The 22,404-nt window shown below is 43.9% G+C and overlaps 1 protein-coding gene across 1 annotated transcript in view; it reads left to right on the top strand.

Annotated features, from left to right (window-relative positions):
- The window catches only part of smtnb (smoothelin b), a 61,213-nt gene extending 39,755 nt beyond the window's left edge, over window positions 1-21,458 (top strand). The window contains exons 12-23 of the mRNA XM_030794351.1: window positions 3,541-3,614; window positions 13,201-13,377; window positions 13,973-14,048; window positions 14,198-14,230; window positions 15,250-15,435; window positions 15,598-15,660; window positions 16,105-16,174; window positions 16,402-16,557; window positions 16,985-17,102; window positions 17,239-17,390; window positions 18,897-19,063; window positions 21,376-21,458. Of these exons, the coding sequence (XP_030650211.1) occupies window positions 3,541-3,614; window positions 13,201-13,377; window positions 13,973-14,048; window positions 14,198-14,230; window positions 15,250-15,435; window positions 15,598-15,660; window positions 16,105-16,174; window positions 16,402-16,557; window positions 16,985-17,102; window positions 17,239-17,390; window positions 18,897-19,044 (1,253 nt within the window). The 3' untranslated portion in view covers window positions 19,045-19,063; window positions 21,376-21,458. The remainder of the gene's footprint in view (window positions 1-3,540; window positions 3,615-13,200; window positions 13,378-13,972; window positions 14,049-14,197; window positions 14,231-15,249; window positions 15,436-15,597; window positions 15,661-16,104; window positions 16,175-16,401; window positions 16,558-16,984; window positions 17,103-17,238; window positions 17,391-18,896; window positions 19,064-21,375) is intronic.
- The last annotated feature ends 946 nt before the right edge of the window (window positions 21,459-22,404 follow it).

Here is a 22,404-nt window from a genome sequence, read left to right on the forward strand (position 1 = left end):
CTCCACCCAACAGACGAGCCTTCAGTCACTCAGGGCTGTCACTTTGAACAGAATTCTCTATTTTATGTTCAGAATCAAAGAAAAAATAAAAACAGTCATTCAGGGGAACTGCTCGTGGAATCGATGTGACTAAGCTTTGCTTTGTTTTCCTTTATTTGCTGGTTGGTTCCTTCACTGTTGATACATAGAACAGAGCTTTTGTAAGCAGAGTCAGTTACAACTAGGGATGTCCCGTTCAAGATTTTTTGCCCCCGATCCGAGTCATTTAATATTGAGTATCTGCCGATACCCAGTCCCGATCCAATACTTGTATTTTCCTAGGTAATACAGTTGCACAGTGCACATTTCAAGTAGCCTACATTAAAGTTATTAAGACCAATTTGATGTATATGCTTGACTACTGAATAGCAAATGCATTAAGAAAAAAATTGCCTGCGGCCAAGCTGTTCCTTACTTTTTTTTAATTACTCTTTTTATTTTACAAAATAACAAAGTAAACCCTCTTGCAAAGCTCCGGTAGAGCAGTGTCTGAAAGGCAGTGTCGAGAGGGTAAAGCATATTGTGGGAGTTATACCAGAGAATATACATAAGTGTTCGATTTTATTTAATCTTACAGTAATTCAAGTGGTTAAGTTGTCTAATTGTCGGTTACTTTGATACTTTTTCTGAAAGCCTCTTTTTTTGTATGCTATCGTTATCAATCCTTAGCGTTAGTTAAGCGACTGCATTTCTCTCTGTGGTCGTTAGTTTAGGCTGACTCACATACATCACATACAGCTAAAGCATTGGGTGTTTCAATTTTGAAATGATACCTTGGTTGTTATTAGTAGTCTTCAGGATTAATGTCGTTGGGGGATGTTGACCTAAAAAATGTTCAGATTTAAAAGTTAAAAGAAAACCCATTCGTCCAGAACGTTCGCCTCAGTTTGCACCTCTGTATTCACTACCACATGGGCTGGTCATCCAAAGCCTTGTCGCTGTCTCGAGGAAATTTCTCTCTCCTTTTAAAAGTTTGTCCTCCAGTGTGTGTTGCTTCGGAGCAGCCTTTGCCTGTGTTACCTGAGTGAACTCACTGTATTCCGCTGAGTGTTTATTTTTTAGGTGCCGTATCAAAGTGGTAGTGGCCTACTGAACGCAGCTCTGTGTTACTACCACCTCGCGAAATGCTTGCATTACAAACATAAGTGGCTGTTGGACTGCTTTCCTTTCCCAATTTAAAACATTTCCACACTGCAGACATTTTAGCCACGTCCTGCCACAAATCATGCTCTCTGTTTACGACACCTTTGAGACAGCTGACATAAAACAAAGGCTCGGGCTCAGGGTTGTGCTCAATAAAGCCGATACTGATTAGTTAAAAAATGCCTTGATCAGCCCCGATACCGATCTGTGAGATCAGATCGGGACATCCCTAGATACAACACATACTACCTACAGAAAGCTGTTCTTACAGAGGGAATAACAGGTGGGCCTAAGCAGATTACTGTCCATTCACACTGACTGACGCTGGAGTTGGATAGCTTTCTGTGCCAAACATCATCTGTTTCCGGTGCACTGATCCTTTCTGGACTGAATGTGGAGTGAGAAACTCTGTCACAGCAGGCATTGATGTTTCGGGAACAGAGAATACCACAATTTAGCAGGGATCTCAGACACTGAGACTGTGTGAAGCCCAGTCTGTTTCATTGTGTGTCATTTCATTAGACATGGTCGCAGAGAGACTTTTAGTCCTGGATTAATATGCGTGGGTTTGTGTCTGTACCTGTGTGTATGTTAGTGTTAGTGTGTGCAAGTGTGTTATGGTGTGTGTGTGTGTGTGTGTGTTATGGTTTGTGTTAGTATTAGAGTGTGTGTGTGTTAGCATTTGTACTAGAGCCTGACCGCCATAGGATTTCTCAAACCGATACCGATTTCGATATTTGATGATTGATTTAAAAATCTGATAATGATATATCGGCTGATATTGTTTTATATCTATATCTATATATATATATATATATATATATATAGATGTGTGTGTGTGTGTGTGTATATGTATATGTATATATATATATATATATATACACACACATTTGTTTTGTTGTCATAAATAATACTTTGAATGATACTTTGAACAAAAGTATAATACAACAGAATAAGTTTTGATAAATAATGCAGTAAATTGCTACAGTGACCTAGAGTAAATGCTGCTGTTGAATGCATCCAATAATACATGACTGTCTGCAACGAGGACTTGCGACTTTGGGATTTCACACTACATATTTGAAAGAGAAGCTGGATAACTTTGTTTGGTTAGCGAGCCATGCTAGGTACTTGTTCAGCTCACGTTTATTTATGTGTCCCCTCTGGTTTAATAATGATAGAAATGATCGGACCGTAGTTTGTTTACTCGCTAAAACTGCCACTCTGTTTCATAAATAAACCTACTGTCAAGTTTGTCAACAGCTTAGCCCACCATTGAACTACCATGACGTTGAACGTAATTTTGCTGTTTGACTGACTGTGCCGGCTCTCACGTTACTGCAGGAAAACCAGGCATGGCTGACAGGAAAGTCATAACATGGTTGAAGAACCCGTCTTCCATCTCTTTTTTTAATTGTCATTTATCGGCCGTTAAACGCAGATACCAATTTGTCTGCGATTGTGAGCTAATATACACGCCTTTTTTTGGTCGGGCTTCAGTTTGTACCTCTGTGTTTATGGCAGTAATGCTTTGGTGTGCGTGTGTGTTGGTGTTGATGTGTATCTCTGTGTGTCTATGGTAGTTATGCTGTGGTGTGTGTGCGTGTCTGTGTTTGTGTTATTCTGTGTTAGCGCTGTCAAAATTGGCCAAAAATGACATTCAACTATTCCTTAAACATAGCTTTGAAGCATTCGAATATTTTTGCGTATTATGTCCATATGAGTGCAAACCAATACAATGAGAGATGTACCGCAACTACTTGTATAGATATATTTATTTCAACATAAACATATCTTTTAAAAGATATATGCATACCTATGCACTACAAAATAAACAAATAAAAAGTGTGTATTTCTGTGTCTATGGTAGTTATGCTGTGGCATGAGTGTGTTGTTGGTGTGTATCTCTATGTGCCTGTGGTAGTTATGCTGTGATGTGTGTGTGTGTGTGTGTATCTCTGTGTGTCTGTGGTAGTTATGCTGTGGTTATGGTCAGTGACACTAAAATTCATTCCCTCCCTCTCTGCTGCCATGGTTGCTTACATAACTGAGTAATACTCACACCTTCCAGTACCCCCCACCCCCTCAAGGCACACACACACACACACACTGGCCATAGCCTCACAATGTACACAAATGCCTTTAGGCCTGAGGGAATTGGCTCTGTGTAACATATAAATATTTATGGATAAATACCCCCCCCCCCCCCCCGGTAACATGACTATATTTGAACAATATGCACAGTTGTATTCTTCCATTCCTCAACAAAATGTATGTCTGTCTCTCTTTCCATTTTTTTTCTCTTATTTACCCCTCCTTAGCTCATCCTTTTTTCTGTTCTCTATTCCTTTACCTCAGAGTTAACGCTTGGTCTGAGACCGACGCCATTCAAGATCACCACATCCACTGTGTCCACTGGTCCCTGCTTTAAGGTAAACCAGCACTGCACTGAACTCAGCTCACACCACCATCACACACAGACACACTCACACAGACACACATGCACACACACACTCACTAAAGACTTAGGTCTGCAGTCCTGCATGATAGCTGACTGAACCTGCTTTTCTCTGAAGGAACAGAGGCGGGAGAAAAGGCATCGTTTTTGTGGAAACAGTGGTGTTGGAAGTTCAGCAGAGGTTTATTTGACCTAAGAATGATTTTAGCTCCAGTTTAAATCACTTTGAGTTAGCACTGTGTTTTGGGGGGGGCTCAGAGAATGTTTATGTTGAATGTCTGTTTCTGGTCAGTCAAGCCTGTTTTTGTAAGGGTTTGGATGACTGGTTACACAGCTGCACTGTGTCTTTCTCACCCATAGATTTTGGATCAAAGCTTACAATTAACAAGCAGCATGCCTGTCTTTGCTTTGATTCATTTATTTAGTCAACAGTGCTAAAATGAGAGAGAGAGAGAACCGTGTGTGTGTGTGTGTATGTTTGTGTAAGTTTATGTGTGTGTAACAGAGGTGGTTACGGTCATTCATTTATCATAAGAGTGAGTAGCGAGCTTTGTCTGTCCTTGTAGGGCAGTGATGAGAACTGGACTCAAAGACGCTTTGTGGAAAGGAGAGAGGGAGGAACAAAAAAGAAAAGAGAGACACTTCTCACATTACAACCATCCTTATTCCTTTCTTTTTCTTTATAATCCCATGAGAGCCGTGTCTTCATTCCCTCTGTGTGCGCCCTGAGAGCTGTGCTGTATCTCTCCTCACCCACTCGCTGCTGAAGCCCGTTTTAGCCCTAATGTTTACATGGAGCCCCTGCCACACCGCTCAGATAAGTGGAGATCTACTGTACTCTCGGCTTGGCTCGCCAGTGACTCATTTCTTCCCCCTGACCACACTCGCAGAGTTCACCAACTCTCCAAACTCAAGAAACTCCTGTGAGGAGGGGTCACTGTAGTTGTGTTACATGAAGTTTTGGAGAAGGTGTGTGTGAAGGTCATATCTGCTCTAATTAATTTTCCCTATTTTGATCTCCCTGGGACACACTGCCTCTCACACGGAGAATCACTCTTTCACTCTGTCAGGTGGACAGGGCCCACTGGAGGCCTGGCCCTGGGCGGACACATAGTGACAGAGGAGGAGAAGTGGATAATGAAGAGTGAGTAAGTGAGGAAAGGGCAGAGAAAGAGATGTTGTTTGTGTACATCCATAGTGAAGACTGAGTAAGTGAGGAAAGGGCAATGAAAGAGATGTTGTCTGTGTACATCCATAGTGAAGACTGAGTAAGTGAGGAAAGGGCAGAGAAAGAGATGTTGTTTGTGTACGTCCAGGCTGATTCCCATGTGGAGCAGTGTGATAATCTGGTTAAGGGATGAATAGGGATGGTTAATTAGTGGGTTGACTGAGCTATTCCAGAGGAAAGGAGGGAAGGGGATTAAAGGAGATGCAGAATGAATGTCCGTTTCAATCGGACACACAGGGGAGTGAGAGAGAGAGAGAGAGGAAAGGCACCTACATGAGCTGACATGAGTTGAAGTCGGACGAGTACAGCATAGATTGAGACTACAGAGGTAAGTGGAGGACACTGTCTGTATGTGAATGTCTGTTCTGTAAATTGAGAGTGCTATGGTGAGAGGACAACATACTGTCTATAATCTGTTTGTTAGGGCACACTGTGTGTATGTGAGTATGTGATGGTATACTGTCTGTGTGTGAGTGTGTTCTGTAGATTCAGCAGTACATGAATGGACATGGCTAGCACTGATTCTCTGCCTGTCACTGGTCTCAGTCATGGGGTTTATGATGTGAACACCAGAAAATTCTGGCCAATCAAGCTTTTAAACTTTAAAGTTAAGGTCAGAGGAACAATGCAATTGTATGTCTGGGAGTTCTAGATATCAAACCCAAAAGTGAACATGCCATTTCAGATGTGTCTTGAAAACTGAATGCAACAGTGAACCTGGGTTGAGTGTTATGTGTGGTCGGTATATATCTCCAACATTTGTCTGGTCCTCACTGTCATGCACTTTGGACTCTGTTTCTTCATTGCCTTGTTTTATTTTCCCTCCTCATTATTCTCTGACCCTCTGCATGGTTTCACCATACAGGAATGAACGTTGAGTCAAGACCTCAGGTCCTTTTTTTGTTGGTCGTGTAGATTTTTCCTTATTATGGTCAACGTTTTTATCAGAGTGAGTGAATTAGAGAGAGGGAGAGAGAGGAAGAGGGAAACAGAGGAGGGCAGCTCTTGATCTGTTTGGGTGGTCTTAGACAGGGCCAGGCTGACTCTGTGGAGGTCAGAGCCCCTGTAACCACAGCAATGCCAGGTTCAGATGGGATTTTTAATAGCATCATAAAGCCACGCTGAGTCTACACAGGGGTAAGACTGTAACGGAGACGATATACAGCATGTCAGCAAAGGGAAATAGAGATCGTGACCTACACAAAATGGAAGAAAAAGAGAGAGAGAGAGAAGAAATACAGAACAGTGTGAAAAGAGTAAAGGGCATTCTTAAGAAACACGAGCCTGTTGCAGGCATAAGGCCAGCCTCATTTTCAGTTATGTTCATTTAGGTGATGCTCCTCTCTGGAGAGAATTACAGTACTCTCTCTCCTCAGTGACACAGGCTGTGATCAGGGACACATCCACAGCGAGCTGCCATGCTTTGGGCTCAAACCAACAACCCACCAACAGCTGGTTAATCCCCTTATCTCTGAACCATGACTACCTCCACTTTCAGAATGCCTGAGTAAATCAGGAGAAGATACTTTAAATATATGATGGTATGATTAGAGTGAAAAATGCGTATACGATTCAGGACAGTTTCTCTCAGTTGTCTGAACACACACACACACACATACACGCACACACATGCACAGACACACACACACTCATAATTAGTGGACGATGAGTGACAGGCAGCTGCAGTAGTCCAGTGTGGACCGGCAAGTTCTCCCCCTCCGCCCAGCTCATAATGGTCCTGCCTCTGGAGAGACTCTGTCTGCTGGGAATAGACTTTTCTCTTACTGCTGCACCTGTTTCCCTGGCCTGTAACATTCGTCCTTATTTGGCCCATACTTGCACCTCTGTGCACTGAGCGGAGACCGTAAGCTCCTGATGGTCTCTGGGATATGCACTGCAGTCTTTAGGGTTTCTCTAGTTTCAGTGTTGTCTGCTTGATATGTACATGGGGTAATACAGGTGGTGAAGTGGGCCTCCAGAGGGTTATTGCTCCCCCATGTGGCTGTTGTATTGCTCCATCTCTCAGTCCCACTGTTCCCTCACACCACGAAGGTGTGTTAGTGCTAAAGCAGCCCCTGGAAAGCTGCAGTGCTTGTTTATCATTATTAGAGTTACCTTTATGTGAAGACCTGCATCCTCCGCCACGTTTCTGTCCTCTCGTATTTGCAGACCTCGGTTTTTTTTTTTGTTCCCACTTTCTCTTTGGGACAGAATATACTTGACATCATTTTGTTTGGTGTACTCAGGGTCCTCGACGATGAGTGACATTTTGAAGCTGTTCCCTGGAAGCGCACAGCCCATAGCTAGAACTGGAGCTGGCTTGGTTTCCTGGTGCTCTTTGCATGGCTATGCGGAGCTGAATTCCTCCCAGGCCTGAGCTTCTGAGCCACGGTGGAGGGTGAGGGCTGGTATTTTTAGACGTCCTGCATAAAGCCGGCCGTGTTATTTTTGGGAGAATGGCTGTCAATAACGGGATATGGACTGGTCCCAGGTCAGGGTTCACAGAGGCCCTGTTACCTGTGTGAGATTAACGTGCTGACAGACACGTGGCCGCTCACAGACACGCACATACGAACATCTCCAGGACTTCTCTCCTGTCACTCAGACAGGAGTTAACGTGCACAGACCGCCTCTGTTTATATGCAGTGTCATTCACTCCTCCTCAAGACTGGAAACATGCAGACTGACATTTTTTAACTTGGTTTTTGAATTAAAAAAAAGATGACAGGCTTTGTCATGTAGCATTCTTCCTGAAAGTTCACTTAACCTTCCTAATCTGCCATTGTGAAGGTCTCATGCTTCTGCTAACATTTGCCAAATCTAATTCTGTATGTTTTGTCGTTATTACCGGGTGCTGAAGTCTGTTTTGTTCATTTTGTCAGCCTGTGTTGTTTGACCCCTTTATAAGCATAGCCATGTCACAGTATCTGTGAATATATCATTTTCCTCTGTCCTCTCTGAGTGACATTGATTAAAAGAGGTTTGCCTCTTATCTCTAACCCAGTGTGCCTAGATAACCAGCTGCACAAGGCCAAAGTAAATAAAGAACAAATCTAACATGTTGTCGGGAGTGTGCTGCCAGGTGATTCGCATGACTTTCTGTCTGTCCAGTCATGTTACTTGTAACCTGTGACCTGTAGTCTAAGGTGAATGAGAAAGCAATAGGACGAATCCTCCACTCGTCCCTGGCTGTGCACACTTTGTCCTGTGGTTGTCTTCATGTCCACCAGCCGAAGTGTGAAGGACAAGGGCTCTAAATAGAGAGGGGAAGGGGGAGAAGGGAGAGTGGGTTTGTGGAATAATAGACTGGCCAATGATAAATAGTCATGTCTTTGGCACCTGAGCTGGAGGGGGGGGGTCAGGGGCCTCTGCTACCATGACGACAGCATTCCATGGCTGGCCATTGGCTGTGCAGCTCTGGGCAGCTGAAGAGAGTAGATTTGTACGGAGTATAAAATGCTGGGAGATGTGGTGACGACAGTCAGATTCAGACAGGCAGTGAGAGAGAAGAGAGTCTGTGGTCCTCATCACAGCTAGTGTAAATTTATGTTACCTTTGATTCTCTTCAGTCACTGCACAAAGACCTACTTAGAGAGTACAAGGTACAGAATCTGTAGGAGGGTAATCAGCACCAGCTGGGGATCACCAAACACTCTGCCATGCCTGGCGTCAATCTGGACCTCATGCCAACCTTACATACTGAAGTTGCCCCCATGGGCAGCCCTGAGGGGGAGTGTGCTGAGTCTGGTCTGGAGGAAGTGATTGGAGACTTGCTTGCCGAGTCAGTCATGGATGAAGATGTGGAGGAAAACAGTGCCGGGGACACAGAGGGCTTGTCTGGGCTGGAGCTGACACTGCAGTGTGCTGTACAGGAGATCCACTGCGATCTGAAGGCATTTGGCAAAAGTGTCGATGCCAAACTGGAGGAGGCTGTGGCCCGCGTTTCTCCTGTGGCGGAGGCAGTGGCTGCCCTGCAGGAGGAGAATATCCGTCTGAGGTTACAGCAGGAGAGACTGGCCAGGCAGGTGGAGGCTCTCTGTCAGACGTTAGGACTCACTGAACAACTGCAGGACCCAGTCCAAGACCAAAAGACCGAGAAGGTGGAACGTTCTGAACCGGATCCTGAGCCAGTACAACACCCGCCAACCTTTGCCACTCGTCGTTCAGCTTCGATGCCCTCCCTGGCAGGTGGCATCTCCAATAGCTTGGTATGGGTTCTGTGCCAGTTTTGATGCGTTTTGATGTGCATCTCAGTGTGTGGTAAATCTGAAGTTATGTTTGCACATTCAGTCCCCCAAAGTTAAAGTGGCCCTGTTTACACCTTGCATTAGATCAGATTTTGGTGATCTGATCACAAGTGGACAGCTCTAAAGTACAGGTGTAAACGCACCCAATGCGCATTGACGTCGCATCAAGATCCGATAGCTCAGACCACATTCAGAGGTGGTCTGGACCGCATATGACCACATTCTTATAGCAGTGTAAACGCGAAGGTGATCTCAACCACATTGAACGACTGCCTATACAACTGACGTTGAGGTAAAATAAATCTTATGAGTACCGGTTAAAAAAAAAACTTCTGAAATGAATATTTGACCCCTGAACAACACATGATGACAAATCACTAGTACACCACACTACAGATTTACGACAATAATTCGTATAGACATTTAATATACATCTTATCATCATGTTGTCTACAGTCAGTTCAGTGAGGCGAGGAATACGGGCAAGGCATCGCTTATCTTTGCTAGCAGGCTCGGTCAGCCAAACGTATTGTAAAGCGCTTAGATACACCACAAAACAGGAATTTCATTCTTTCATACCTTACATTTTAAAAGTATCCGGTATATTTAACAGCTGTTTCACAGTTTGGTGGCTCCGAACGTGATAGATTACATTAGTGAGTGTTGACACAATTTGACGCATTTCCTTTGAAAATGTTCCAGATTTCATGCTGTTACAAATTTCATATGACACCTTGCAAAAACAACAATGCATTTGGTCAAAAAAAAAAAACAAAATAAAAACAATGCATTTGGTCTTTGCAAACGGAAATGATGTACATGTTTATTTGCATATAGAGCGGGGAAGTGAGATTCGCAAGCGGTCACCCGAGACACGTGTTGAGATGGATACTAAAGCCCGGTGTAAACGGACATAGTTTAGAGCTGTCCACTCGTGATCGGATCACCAAAACCAGATCTAATGCAAGTTGTAAACATGGCCAGTGTGTTAGTGTCTCTCTCAGAATACTCATCGTCATCTTTCTGTGCCCTGGATACTTGATGTGAAATGTGGTGAAATCTCAGTTTATTATTTAAATTTCAGTTTAGTTTGAGTAGCCTTTGTAGAGTCCAGACTTGCATGATTTTGCCTTTGCTGAACACTGATAATCAGCAGTAGCTCTGAGAGCTTGTTGTGTTGGGTTGCTTGTCCAGGGTGTGTTGGTGCTGCCTAGAAGCAGCAGTTATTGGTAAGAAAGAGGTGTATGGTGTGTCTGCTAGTGTAAGAGCTGAAAATCATCCTTTTACTCACACTCATCCTTCTATCACTTCATCCTTAATGCCATTCCATAAGGCTCTACCCCATTATCCTGTCTCATCCCCCCTTTCTCTGGGTTTCTCTGACTTAATCCTGTGAGTAGTAGACAATCAGGACTAGATCTCAGGACCTGCTGGTCCTCTTAATCCAGCCCAGGGCAAAATAAAGATGGTCAGACCAGATCTGACTTTGCCTCACTCAGTGTATCAGAAGGTCTTGTGAAGTCACAAAAACAACTTGGTATTATTTTGTCAAGTTTCTGAAGTCCCAGTGTATTGAGATGTATCACGTACATTTTCTAGGTATCTATTGTGCGAACCCTTTCAGGCATCTGGTCAGTCAGGATATTTTAAAATGAAACTTCTTTGTGTCTTTGTTTTCTTGTTGTACTTAAGTTGCAGTTTTGGGAAGCATATTTCAAGGAAGGATTTTAACTTTGTGCTTCTTAAACATTTCCAGGTATGGGGCTAAGTCGTACTCTTGATAAGACGTTATTAGGACAGTGAGGGTATTTACAGATTTAATCACCGTTTGGTTCTTGAAATGGTGCCACGTAACTGTTGCGTTCGGCTGTGTTGTCCTGATCCTCTACTTTTGTGATAATGGATTAATTAGATTAAAACCGCAGGATGGAGTTTGTCTGCTCAGTGACAGCTCTGTGCCTGAGTGCCTGTTCTTATTTGTGCGTAGCCCGACACGCCTAATTAGAGATTAGCCGGTGAAGTGTGATGGTCATTCTTTAGGGCTCCAATTTGTGACATTTCTGTACTGTCTCGCCGCATAGTGGCCACTCAGTTAGTAGACAGCTGGTAACTACCAAGATACTTGCCCACAGGCTAGTTTTCTCAGAGCAATCATTATGAATGCTCAATGGTTCAGAATGTTCAAAAGTGCTACAGTTGGCATGCAATTAATCTTATTAATCTCCCAACATGTCAGTGAACACAGGCAACGCATGCATCTCTCTTCCTGTCACTTCATGTCATTTTGTGAAAAAATGATCTGGGAGGGGGGGGGGGGATCTGTTTCTTAACAGGGAGGAATTAAGATACCTCCATGTGACTGCTTATAGCTGCGTATCAGTGAAGTTTGTTCGGAGATTTAGATGACATTTGTCTTTAGTGGCTGTTGTATTTAGACAGGGTTATTGTGATGCAGTAAAGCTGTAATGGGGGCTACCTGGTGAGGGAGATGGAGGAGGAACCCTGTCTGTATTAAAGGAGTTATTTCACTGGCATGTCTGTCGTGATACAGCCACATTCAGCTGGGCTTTACAGTCAGCCCTGTGGCCTACAGTAGGGTTAGTGTCTAACACACTCACAACAGCTGGCTGACAGAGAATAGACTCAGATGACTGGCATGTCTTTATGCACATGCACACGCGCGCGCGCACACACACACTTACATAATGCTGAACCTGGTCACACCAGCATCGACTCAGAGCTTTTAGTGGAGTTTTTGTGTGATGTTTACTCAAAGTATGGGAATAAATATCTCTGTGAAAAACACATAATAAAGTGAAGTGACTTCTTTCGTCTGTCTCCTATGTGTGGTGTCAGACTGGGATTCCATATAAAAGTCTGATTTTATTGACGCCTTAAATAAACAAGGGAAAAAAATCTTTCCTATGTACTTGCGGAAACTTCACTTAGAGCTCTGTTTATAAACGTTGTCAACAGTGGAGTCACACACTAAATGTCTGTTCCTCTTTCTTTCTCACCCTCTTGCTCTCTCTCTCCCACCACACACACACACACACGCACACACACAAACACACACACACAAAGAGCATTGCATCCATGCTTACACCCTACCAAGTTTCACATTTTCTACATAAAGAGAGCTTGTTAACTTTGAATGCCTGCCATTTAAAAGAAATTAGAATTTCTGTAGCTTTTCTTCACCAACCAGGATGTTTTGCAGTATTTAGCTCTAAATGAAAACTGAAGTTGAATAGTTCAGTGGATCAGAATCCATTGAATGAGTCATTAACCACAGTCACATGCAGCCTTTATTTCACTGAATCACTGTAACTTCCACACATAGAATTTAAACGTATACTTAATGCTAAAGTTAGTGGAGCACGTGGGAGGGCCAGGTTTTTCCCCCATGCTGCCGTGACGATGACTTGATCAGGTGCACGTGCATCTCGGAGAGGTTAGGAAAGCATTTGACCCTTTGACCTAGTGGTCATGGTGACGGGGCAGAGAGAGCTGAGGAGGGGTGTGAGGAGGAGAAGGAGAGGCTGCCCAGACTCCCAGGAACATTCACAGAAATCCCAGCGCCGCCATTCCTGTGTAAATGTCAGCAGGCCCGTGTGGCTTTAGTGTAAACACAGCTGTAGTGATGGATCAGATTCAGAACCAGTCCCCTGTTTCTCCCCCTTGCTCTTTTTCCACTGCCTGCTTCTCCCACTCTCTCCGTTTGTCTGTCTCCCCCTCTCCTCTCTCTGACATTCTGTCTTTTTCATTTGTGGTTTTTCCCCCCCTCCTTATATTTTGATTGGTGTCATTTTTGTCCTCTCATTCTCTTTGTCCCCTTAAGATTCCACATATTCTCCATATCATTCCTTCCTTGGTGTGTGTGTGTGTGTGTGTGTGTGTGTAATATCACAGTCCTTTGAGCTGGTATGTGATTAGTTTCAGTGTCTTTAGGCTCATTTTGTCCTCCGTCATCACTCTCCCTCACTCAGGCTTTATCCACAATCCATTGAGAGCAAACGAAAGCAATTTTCTCTCTCTCTCTCTCTCTCTCTCTCTCTCTCTCTCTCTCTCTCTCTCTCTTTTAGATGGAGACAGAGCCTTTGTTTGTGATTGAGCCCTCTGTGCAGACAGCCAGTGAAGCGCCTGCAGTGCCTAACGGATCCTCTCCGGTGACCCTCCAGGTCAAGCATGAGGAGCCAAAGGGGAAACTGACCCAGGATCAGTTGGACGCCATTGAGGATGAGGAGATTCTTGACAAAATGGTACAGTACTGACACAGCCACACTCCTGAAACCCCACTGACCCTCACGCTGTTGTCCAGTGCTTAAACGTTGTTTATTTCCCCTAAACGTCCCACATCGAGATGTTTACACTTCCCAGCTGTGCCTCTACCCCCAGCCCACTGTCCCGTTCCCCCTCACAGTTCAGGCACTGGCACTTTGTGTTCCCTCCTGTAAGCCCGGCGTTAAGCCCTGTTTGTATTAGAGCTGTGTAATTCTCAGAGTAACTTATGAAGAGACCATTTCAACCCAGAGGACCAACCCAGGGCCCAAACACACTGTGTCCTTCAACACTGAATGACACTGTGATTTTGGCCTTAACTCTGAATGACACTGTGATTTTGGCCTTAACTCTGAATGACACTGTGATTTTGACCTTAACGCTGAATGACACTGTGATTTTGACCTTAACGCTGAATGGCACTGTGATTTTGACCTTAACTCTGAATGACACTGTGATTTTGGCCTGGGAGTCAGGTTCGTACAGTCGGCTTACGGGCATGTTTACTGTCCTCTGTCTATCAGAACTCTGATTTTTACCAGAGGAATGTGTATTCTGTCTGCTCTGCCCTGACAGCTGGATGACTCCAAGGACTTTGAGGAGAGAAAGATGATAAGGGCAGCTATGAGAGAACTGCGAAAGAAAAAGAGAGGTATTGTTTTCCTCTACCTCGTCTCTCTTTCTTTATCTCTCTCTCGCTCTCTCTCTCTCTTGCTCTCATTCACCTCTCTTCCCGAGGCTTATTTACCATCCACTCTTTTTTTTCTATTTCACTCCATTTTCCCTCCTTTCCATCCTCAGAGTCCCGACTGGGATGTACACAGGAGGAGTTGGGTATGTGTGTGTGTGTGTGTGTGTGTGCGTGCGTTTTCTCATGTCTACCAGTGCGTGTTAAGAGTGATTCAAATAAAACAAATGTATTCAGTAATACTCCACCAAGAAATGCCTTAACATTCTGAGTGAAATCAGAGATTTTAATGTGCTGTATTTCTTTGAATCACTCCTCTGGATAGTAATTTGTATTTGAATGTTTTTGCTGTTGGATATGAATATGCATGAGTGAGCTGATGAATTACCATATTGATGTAAATGATTGGTTTGTGTGTGACAGTGCACTGTGATGCAGTTTGACTGATTTTTTTTTTTTTTTTCACTATGCACCTCAGTAATTCTGTAAGGCTGTGTGTGTGGGTATGGGGGGGGGGGTCTGGGTATATCTATCTGTGTGCTTGTGTGTATATAAGTGATGTAAGGTAAGGTCATACACAGTGGTCTCAGAGACTTGATCCAAAGTCTGTGTGAAGCAGCTCAGAGAGGTTATAGAAATCCCTTTTTGGCGAGCCCCTCACCAAAGCCGTCTGGAAGAGTGCCTGAATAAGAATCTTTCTGGCTGGTCTCTCTGAGTACAGAAAACAGACCTGCGCTTTCTCACTCGCTGCTCTCAGCAGCAGAAGACCAAGATGTTTGTGTTTGTCTCGGGGTGTTTGTGTGTTTCAAGGCCAGGTGGAGGTCACATTTAAAACATACCATAACTGTAAAGTATCACGTTTTGTACGCTCTACAGGGAGCAGAAACAGTTTTCTGTGTGGTATTCATGGTATTTAAAGGCAAATTTTAACTGTGAACACTTTTTTTTCATCTTTGCACACTCTTTCACCTATACCCATCTCTCTCAACTTTTATATTTCTCATCCTTCTCTTTTTTCCTCTCGTTATCTCCATGCTCACTGTCTGTCTCCTCCTCCCACTCCCTATGGTCTTTTCTGTTCTCTCCCCTTTCCTGGGTTTTCCTTCATTCTCCCCCTCTTTCCTCCATCTCTCTCTCTGCTTTCCTGTCCTCTTCTCCTCCCCAGACCAGCGTGAGAAGGAGAGGGAGCTGCGTCTCCAGGAGCTGAGGCAGCAGAGAGAGGAGCGCAGTCAGAAGACTCGTGCAGCAGGAGGAGGAGGAGGAGGTGAAGTAGTGATGAAGAGGATTGAGAAGTCGGCTGATGGTTCCACAGTCAGTCACATCAGCCAAACCAATCGATTCACCCAGTCTGGTAAACTCTTACCTCACTTACTGGACTATACTCTTTCTCCCTATAATCTCTCTTCTTTACATTAAATTGCTTATGAACTTTTCACTGTGTGTGTGTGTGTGTGTGTGTGTGTGTGTGTGTGTGTGTGTGTGTGTGTGTGTGTTACTGTATGCGTGTGTACAGATGATGGCAGTAAGACCAGCCGTTGCAGTGTTGTGGAGTCCAGTTATGTGCAGAAATCAGGCCGTGAGTAACCCCAGCCCTTCCTCTCATGTCCCTATCTCTCCCCGTATGACTCTCTCCATGTGTCACTAACTATTTATTGGCTGTTACATTCTGAGCACAGAGACACAAAATGAGAATGCCTGGCCACATGACAGTGTTCGACCAAGTAACAGAAAGACATTGCAGATGCTTAAACAGAGAATCACACGGGACATGATGAATATAAACAATGTAAACACAGCTTTGTGTATCAGCAGTGTTTATAGCCTGTTAGTGTATGTGTGCGTGCGTTCGTGCGTGTGTGTGTGTGTACAGATATGTGTGTGTGTGGGGGGGTGCGCTAACTGTTTGGTTTCGACGTACCAGAAGAGCAGTATTTCTGAAGTATTTTAATGGGTTGTTTTATAATTGGTTGGAGTGGTTTTAGTCCTAACCATCTTTGGCCTGTGGCTTTGTCCTGTGCAGAGGGAACGACACAGACAAAATCCTACAGCTACTCCTCTTCCTCCTCCAGCTCCACCAAGAAAGTGGGCAGGTGAGTTTCCTTTTCATGCCACTGAAATCTCACTGGGAGTCATTGTGCTCGGATTCTCCTTTGAAAAAGGCATGCAGATTTTTAATAAATGAGTGACTATCTGATTGTAAAATGAGGTCTAATCATGCAAGTCTGTCTCGCTGTCTCTTTATTAGGAAAAAAATAAAGTGTCCTTCTGTGTCTCTCCTTTTCCTCCGTCTCTCCTCCACTCTATCTTTGTTTCTCAGCGTCTTTGACCGTGAGGATGACTCCTCGCGTGGAGCCGCGGAGCGCCGGCAGGCGGAGAGGAGGAAGGAGCTGATGAGAGCTCAGACGTTACCCAAAACCTCAGCCACGCAAGCACGAAAAGCCATGATCGAGAGACTGGAAAAAGACAGCGGAGGGTAAAGACCAGTCCAGATTTGTCATGTAATCAACAACAGTGCTCTTACTCTTTCTGTTATTCTGTTCTCCAAACCTTTTATTCTCTCTCACCTGAACAAGACAGTACATTTACTGTTGCATTTCTCTGCCAGGCGTCTTGTCTGGCCTGTTTTGCTTTTCAGTGCTTTGAATCTGTAAATTTTGTAACAAGCTGATGTCCATGGATCTTTGATATCCATGGACATATTAATATCCATGGATCTTCCTGGGTTTATGTGGCTTTTGGGTAATTGTTGTTTTGTTTTTCTCTTTTTGTTTCCTTGGTTGCAGTTTTAGTCCTGCTGTCTGACTGTTTTTGTAAATGAGTTTTATTTAGTGTCACAGTCCTGTATTGAATCTTATCAAAGAAAACTGTTTTCTCTGAACATCTCTGAGCAGCTCAGCTAGCACTGCAGTGGCTAACGTGAATAAGGTTCAAAGGTCCACCAGCTTTGGCGTACCCAACGCCAACTCCATCAAACAGATGCTGCTGGACTGGTGCAGAGCCAAGACACGCTCCTATCCGGTAAGGATTTCACCAACACAGAGGAGCTGTTTCTCCTCCCCACTTGTATTTAACCTCAAATGGAGTATCGCCGCTCCTGTCTCTCCATCCTGTTCGGCTGTGCTGTCTATTCACTCTCTGTCTGTCATGTCTGCAGAACGTGGACATTCAGAATTTTTCATCCAGTTGGAGCGATGGTATGGCTTTCTGTGCTCTGGTTCACCACTTCTTCCCCGATGCCTTTGACTACAACTCACTCAGCCCTAATAACCGAAGGCAGAATTTTGAGGTGGCCTTCAGCACAGCGGAGTGAGTCCTCACACACGCACAGACACACGCACACACTCACACACAGACACTTTATTACACACCTACATATATTTGTATGTCCAGTTACCTGACAGGGCCTTTGAACTGGGAAGAGGGACTGGTTCTTGGATTGGTTTAGTCCTGAAGGAAGAATATGTTTTTAGTCAGTCCGGTATCTCCAGTAGTCAGTGAGACACTGGTAGGACCCCTGCTCCAGCCCAAAACCCTTTTTACTGTTTTTGAACATGTTCCTTTTCATCTCAGGACTTCTGTCTGGTCTCTCTGAATGCTATGGTGATAAAGACTTTCTGTCTGTCACATTCTCTTATTCCACCTGTTCTCTGACTCTCTGCCTCTCCATCCCTCTGTGCTCTGTACTAAACCAAGACACGTCTCTGAAACTCAACAAGACTCTCCTGGTCGTCTGGCATTACTCGTCCCCCCCTGAACTGAACCCTCCCCAACCTGAAAGCCCTGTGGGTACTAAACCTAAACCGATTCCTTAACCTCGCTCTTGCCCCTCCTACTCCTCGTCCATCCACTTCTCATTTTTCCACCTTGCATCTGTTTCTTTCATCTCCCTTCTCCTCTCAGAGGGTAATGTGAGGTTCCATTCTTTCTCCATCCTCTGCTCCTCTTATTCTCCTCTCTGTGGCTGAGTTGGAGTGTTTGTGGTAATGACATCTCCACTTCCTTTGCATGGCCTCTCCTCCCTGCCACATTCATTCACACCTTACCCCTCCCAACACCTCAAAACGGCTCTGTGTATGTATGAGAGAAAGAGAGAGAAAGAGATTGATTCTTTGATTATGAATGAAATGGGTAAATTAGTTCTAGATCCCACAGATTTTTGGCCATTCTTGCTCACTATGCTCCCTTGTTTTGCATGATGCCTTTGGTTGAACCCTGTTTCCCAGTCCCTCACCCATTCACCTCTCACTGCCTCTGCTTTGTGTGGAGTCACCCAGCAGCCTGTGTTTTGTCCACTCTTCTCATTCACCACAGTGTCACAACACAGGACAAAACACAGGCTTACACACAGTTAGTGCCAATGTCTCATTTGTGCACACTTGTTCAGCAGTAAATTCAGACTGTGAGTGAGACGAGTACTGACGGCAAAGGGACCGGACTGATGCACCACAGTGATGCTGTGTTTGTCCCTTTGTTGTGTCTGAATGTGTTTGTATTTGTGCCATGTTGATGGAGCATGAAATCACACAGACATGTCTGTCAACACAGTGTAATGCTTTCTGTTTTGTTCTTTTTTTTTTAAATGTGTGTGTGTCTTTTCTTCTCTCCATCTGTCTGTCCTCCAACCCTTTCACTGTTTCACTCTTTTATTTTCTTTCTTTCTTTCTTTCTTTTGTTTGTTTGTTTCTTTCTTTCTTTCTCCGTGTTCCTGTCTCTTCTCTTTGTCTGCATCTATCTCTCCCTTCCTCCCCTGTCCGTCCGTCCGCCCCCCCCTCTCCCCCGCCCCTCCGTTTCCTGACCCTGTGGTGGGAGTAGGAAGCTGGCCGACTGTCCCCAGCTCTTGGATGTGGAGGACATGGTGAGGATGCGGGAGCCGGACTGGAAGTGCGTGTATACGTACCTCCAGGAGTTCTACAAGGGCCTGGTGCAGAAGGGCTTGGTCAAAACCAAAAGCTCCTCCTAGGGTCCTTACCGAGAGAACGGTGAGAAAAGCACGAAGCCAGCCAGGAGGAGAGCCGACTGGACAGGGACACTGGCTGGGAAGGAAAGGGATGGGGGTTTTGTTTTAGATATTGTTTATGAGAGAACCAAATTAATGAAAGTTTGTGGTAATTTAAATTAGTTTTGGTAATTGGGCACATGCTTAAACAATACATAGCCAAAATGGCTACTCAGAACCAGACAATCCGCCCATGTGATCCATCTGATCTGTGTCCATTACTGCAGTTATAACTTCCCAGTTTTTTCCTCCTTTTTTATCAAATTTGCCATTTCAGAGAGCTGAATTGTTGAGCTGAATTAGCTCAACATTTCAACTGCATTCTTCTGAAAGCAATGACACCACACATTCCTACAATACAACATCAATACACTCTTCTGAGTCACCTGGGGAGCTGTGCCTTAGCTTTGACTGGTTTTCCTCTGTGCTAGGGTATCAAGCTCATCTCAGTTAGATCAATAGTGATTTGATAGTGAAAAGCCAGGTTAGGTTATATTAATTATGATTTGATAGTGAAAGGCCAGGTTAAATTATGTTAATAGTGATCTGACATTGAAAGCCCAGATTAGCATTGTCTCATTGCTGGATGTTTCATAATGTCTCTATAAGCCTGAAGTCATGCTCAGTGTCAGCAGCAAGTGTAAACTCCAGAACATGAAACTAACTCTGTATCCCAACATCCAAACATGGTGCTACCAGCATTCTCCGTGGGGCAGAACCACGGCGGCTGGATCAGAGATCCCGGCCGCCGGATCCTGGGCTCTGTGTTAGTTACCATGTTAGGAGGAGCACCACAAATCTAAACAACCCAAACACAAAGACCAACAAATACCTCAGCCCTGCCAGTTTCCTCAGTCAGCTTACCCTCAGCAGTACCGACTGGAATGAGTTTGTGTTTTCTTTTGTTCTCAGCCTTAGTCAGAAGTTTGTAGGGTTGCTAGTTTGCAGGTTGGCAAACACTCTGGAGAAACATGTGATGAACGGTGCATTTGTGTCTCTGTCTGTCTGAACTGCTGTGTTTTAGCTGTTTACCTGGTAACACAGTGAAGGTCACTCACAGGCTGTTTATGCCGGATTGTTCTGTGGCTGACTCAAGATGTTCCAATACCTGAACAGGAGCCGCATTGTATTTCATCTTCAGTTTTTTGTTGTATCATTATGTAGTTATGCAAAGCAGCCTCACATTTCTTTAATAGGAGTTTGTGTTCAGGTCTAAGGTACACCATCTGGGCACACAGAGTGTTCAGATGTCCTCACTAATACAGATGTCTTCACACTGCCTGAAAACAGTATGGAACCTCCATACAGAAGTCCAGTGTATGCCCCTTTCAAATGTTAGCTTAATGTTGCCACCTGGTGGCAGGGCTCCAGACTAACATTTCTTAGAGACATCCCAAGACAGGGTATCAGCCATCCCAGAGTCAAAACTGAACGTACCCAAATATGGCATTGCTTTTGTTTACCTTACCATACTGTTACAATCTCAGTTAAAATGTATGTGCCACGAGGACGCCTGTGGTCATTTTCAAAAACTACACTTAAATGGATATTTTTGAATCTGTAGTTGGATGGTCTTAGGTATATTATAGTCCTAAGTATTTATTGTGTAAGTGTATTTAATTATTCTATTCATTATTTTTTATTAACTATTCATATATTCTAATATCTGAAAATGAATTGCATGACTGATTTGTACAAAATACATGAATGGACTGGAGAGAGAAGGAAAAAAGCTGGAGATCAGTCAGTTGGTCCATGATCTTTTTGCACATGTGTAATATAGGTGACACAGCTTTTCCCATTTTACCCTCACTGTGTGTGTGTGGTTTCTTTTTTGTTTGTTTGTTTACCATGGGAGTAGGGGAAGTGCTTGATGCATAACAACAAAGACTTGAAAAATCAGTTGAGCTTTCACTATAAATGTTTAACAAAATCAAGTGTGAGAACTGCTTCTGTATCAGTTCACAGTCAAGTCATCAGACATATCCATAGTTAGCAAATGCAAACTTTATTTTCTGTTTGACAAGGAATACACACATTGTCAAATTGTATCAGTAATAGATTTGCTAATCCTGTGACCCATAACACATGGCAGATTCCACCTCTGCACTCTTAGCTGTCGGTGGTTGGTGTGTAAGTTGCAAGTTATTTTTGTCAGCATTTTGTCCTGTTGGTCTGTTTTGTCCTGACGACATTGTGGTGTTTTCCATAAGTCTCACCTGTCTCCACTCCCCAGTTTACTAATATTCATCTTTGCTCTCATCTCTCTCTCTCTCTTTCTTTCTCTCTTTTCAGGGCTCTTGTGAACTGCATGCCTCTGATTGATGTGGAGGATATGATGATCATGGGAAAAAAGCCAGACTCCAAGTGTGTCTTCACCTACGTCCAGTCACTGGTCAACCACCTCCGTAGGTACGAGATGTCCCAGCGGGGTAGCTCTGACCTCTAACCTTTGACCTTCCTTACCCTGCCCTGCCTTTGGAGTGTTGTGGAGTCCCATGGTTTGTTCCCAGATCCCATCTCTGTGGGCTCTGGCACCAGGCCCTTCTGGTCTTGTCCCCAGACATATGGTTGGGCATTATCTCGCACTGTCCGTCCCTATCCTGCCCCAAATTATTTTCAGAGGAGGTCAGATTCACCCACAGAGGGTCCTATCTGTAGAATGTCCCAGAGTTCCTGTTGTATCAGTGTGGGATCTCCTGTCAAAGACACATCATTCTCCCAAACCCAGCGCTCTGTCCCTCTCCCCAGTTTATTGTAACAGGCACCTGCCATTTTTAAAACCCTTTTTAATTCTTTTTTTTTTTAATTTATTTTGATTTTATCCAGAATTGTATTGTGTATATACAGCTATGTAGAGGTGGATTCATATAACTGCAGTCTGAAGAAAAAAGAAAAAAAAAGAAAAAAAGACCCACTAAAGTCTAACTGTAAAAAACACTGATAAGAGTAAGTAGGTAATTATGGTATAGTTAAGGAGTATATTTGATTCCAGCCTTAAATTTCTGCATTTATGACAGACAGATATAACGTAGGTGGTTATGACAACATATGTTTTTAATATACTGCTTGTCATTGTCTGTGGTACTGTTGCTATTACGTGGAGTTGAGATGTGCATGCTATTTTAGAACATTTTTACTTGAATTGGTTGCTTTGATGTTAAGAGCTTTATAATTTTATTGTTAATGGAGAAAAGTGTGTATTTCAACTGGTGATGAGCACTGGCATGAAGCTACTCATTTCACAACTTATTGTCACCATGACGACAGTTTAGCAGTTTTATTCAACACTGTAAACATCAACTCATAATCAGCAACAGTTTT

Source organism: Chanos chanos, chromosome 1 (genome assembly GCF_902362185.1).
Source record: "Chanos chanos chromosome 1, fChaCha1.1, whole genome shotgun sequence".
In the NCBI taxonomy this organism is placed as follows: domain Eukaryota; kingdom Metazoa; phylum Chordata; class Actinopteri; order Gonorynchiformes; family Chanidae; genus Chanos; species Chanos chanos.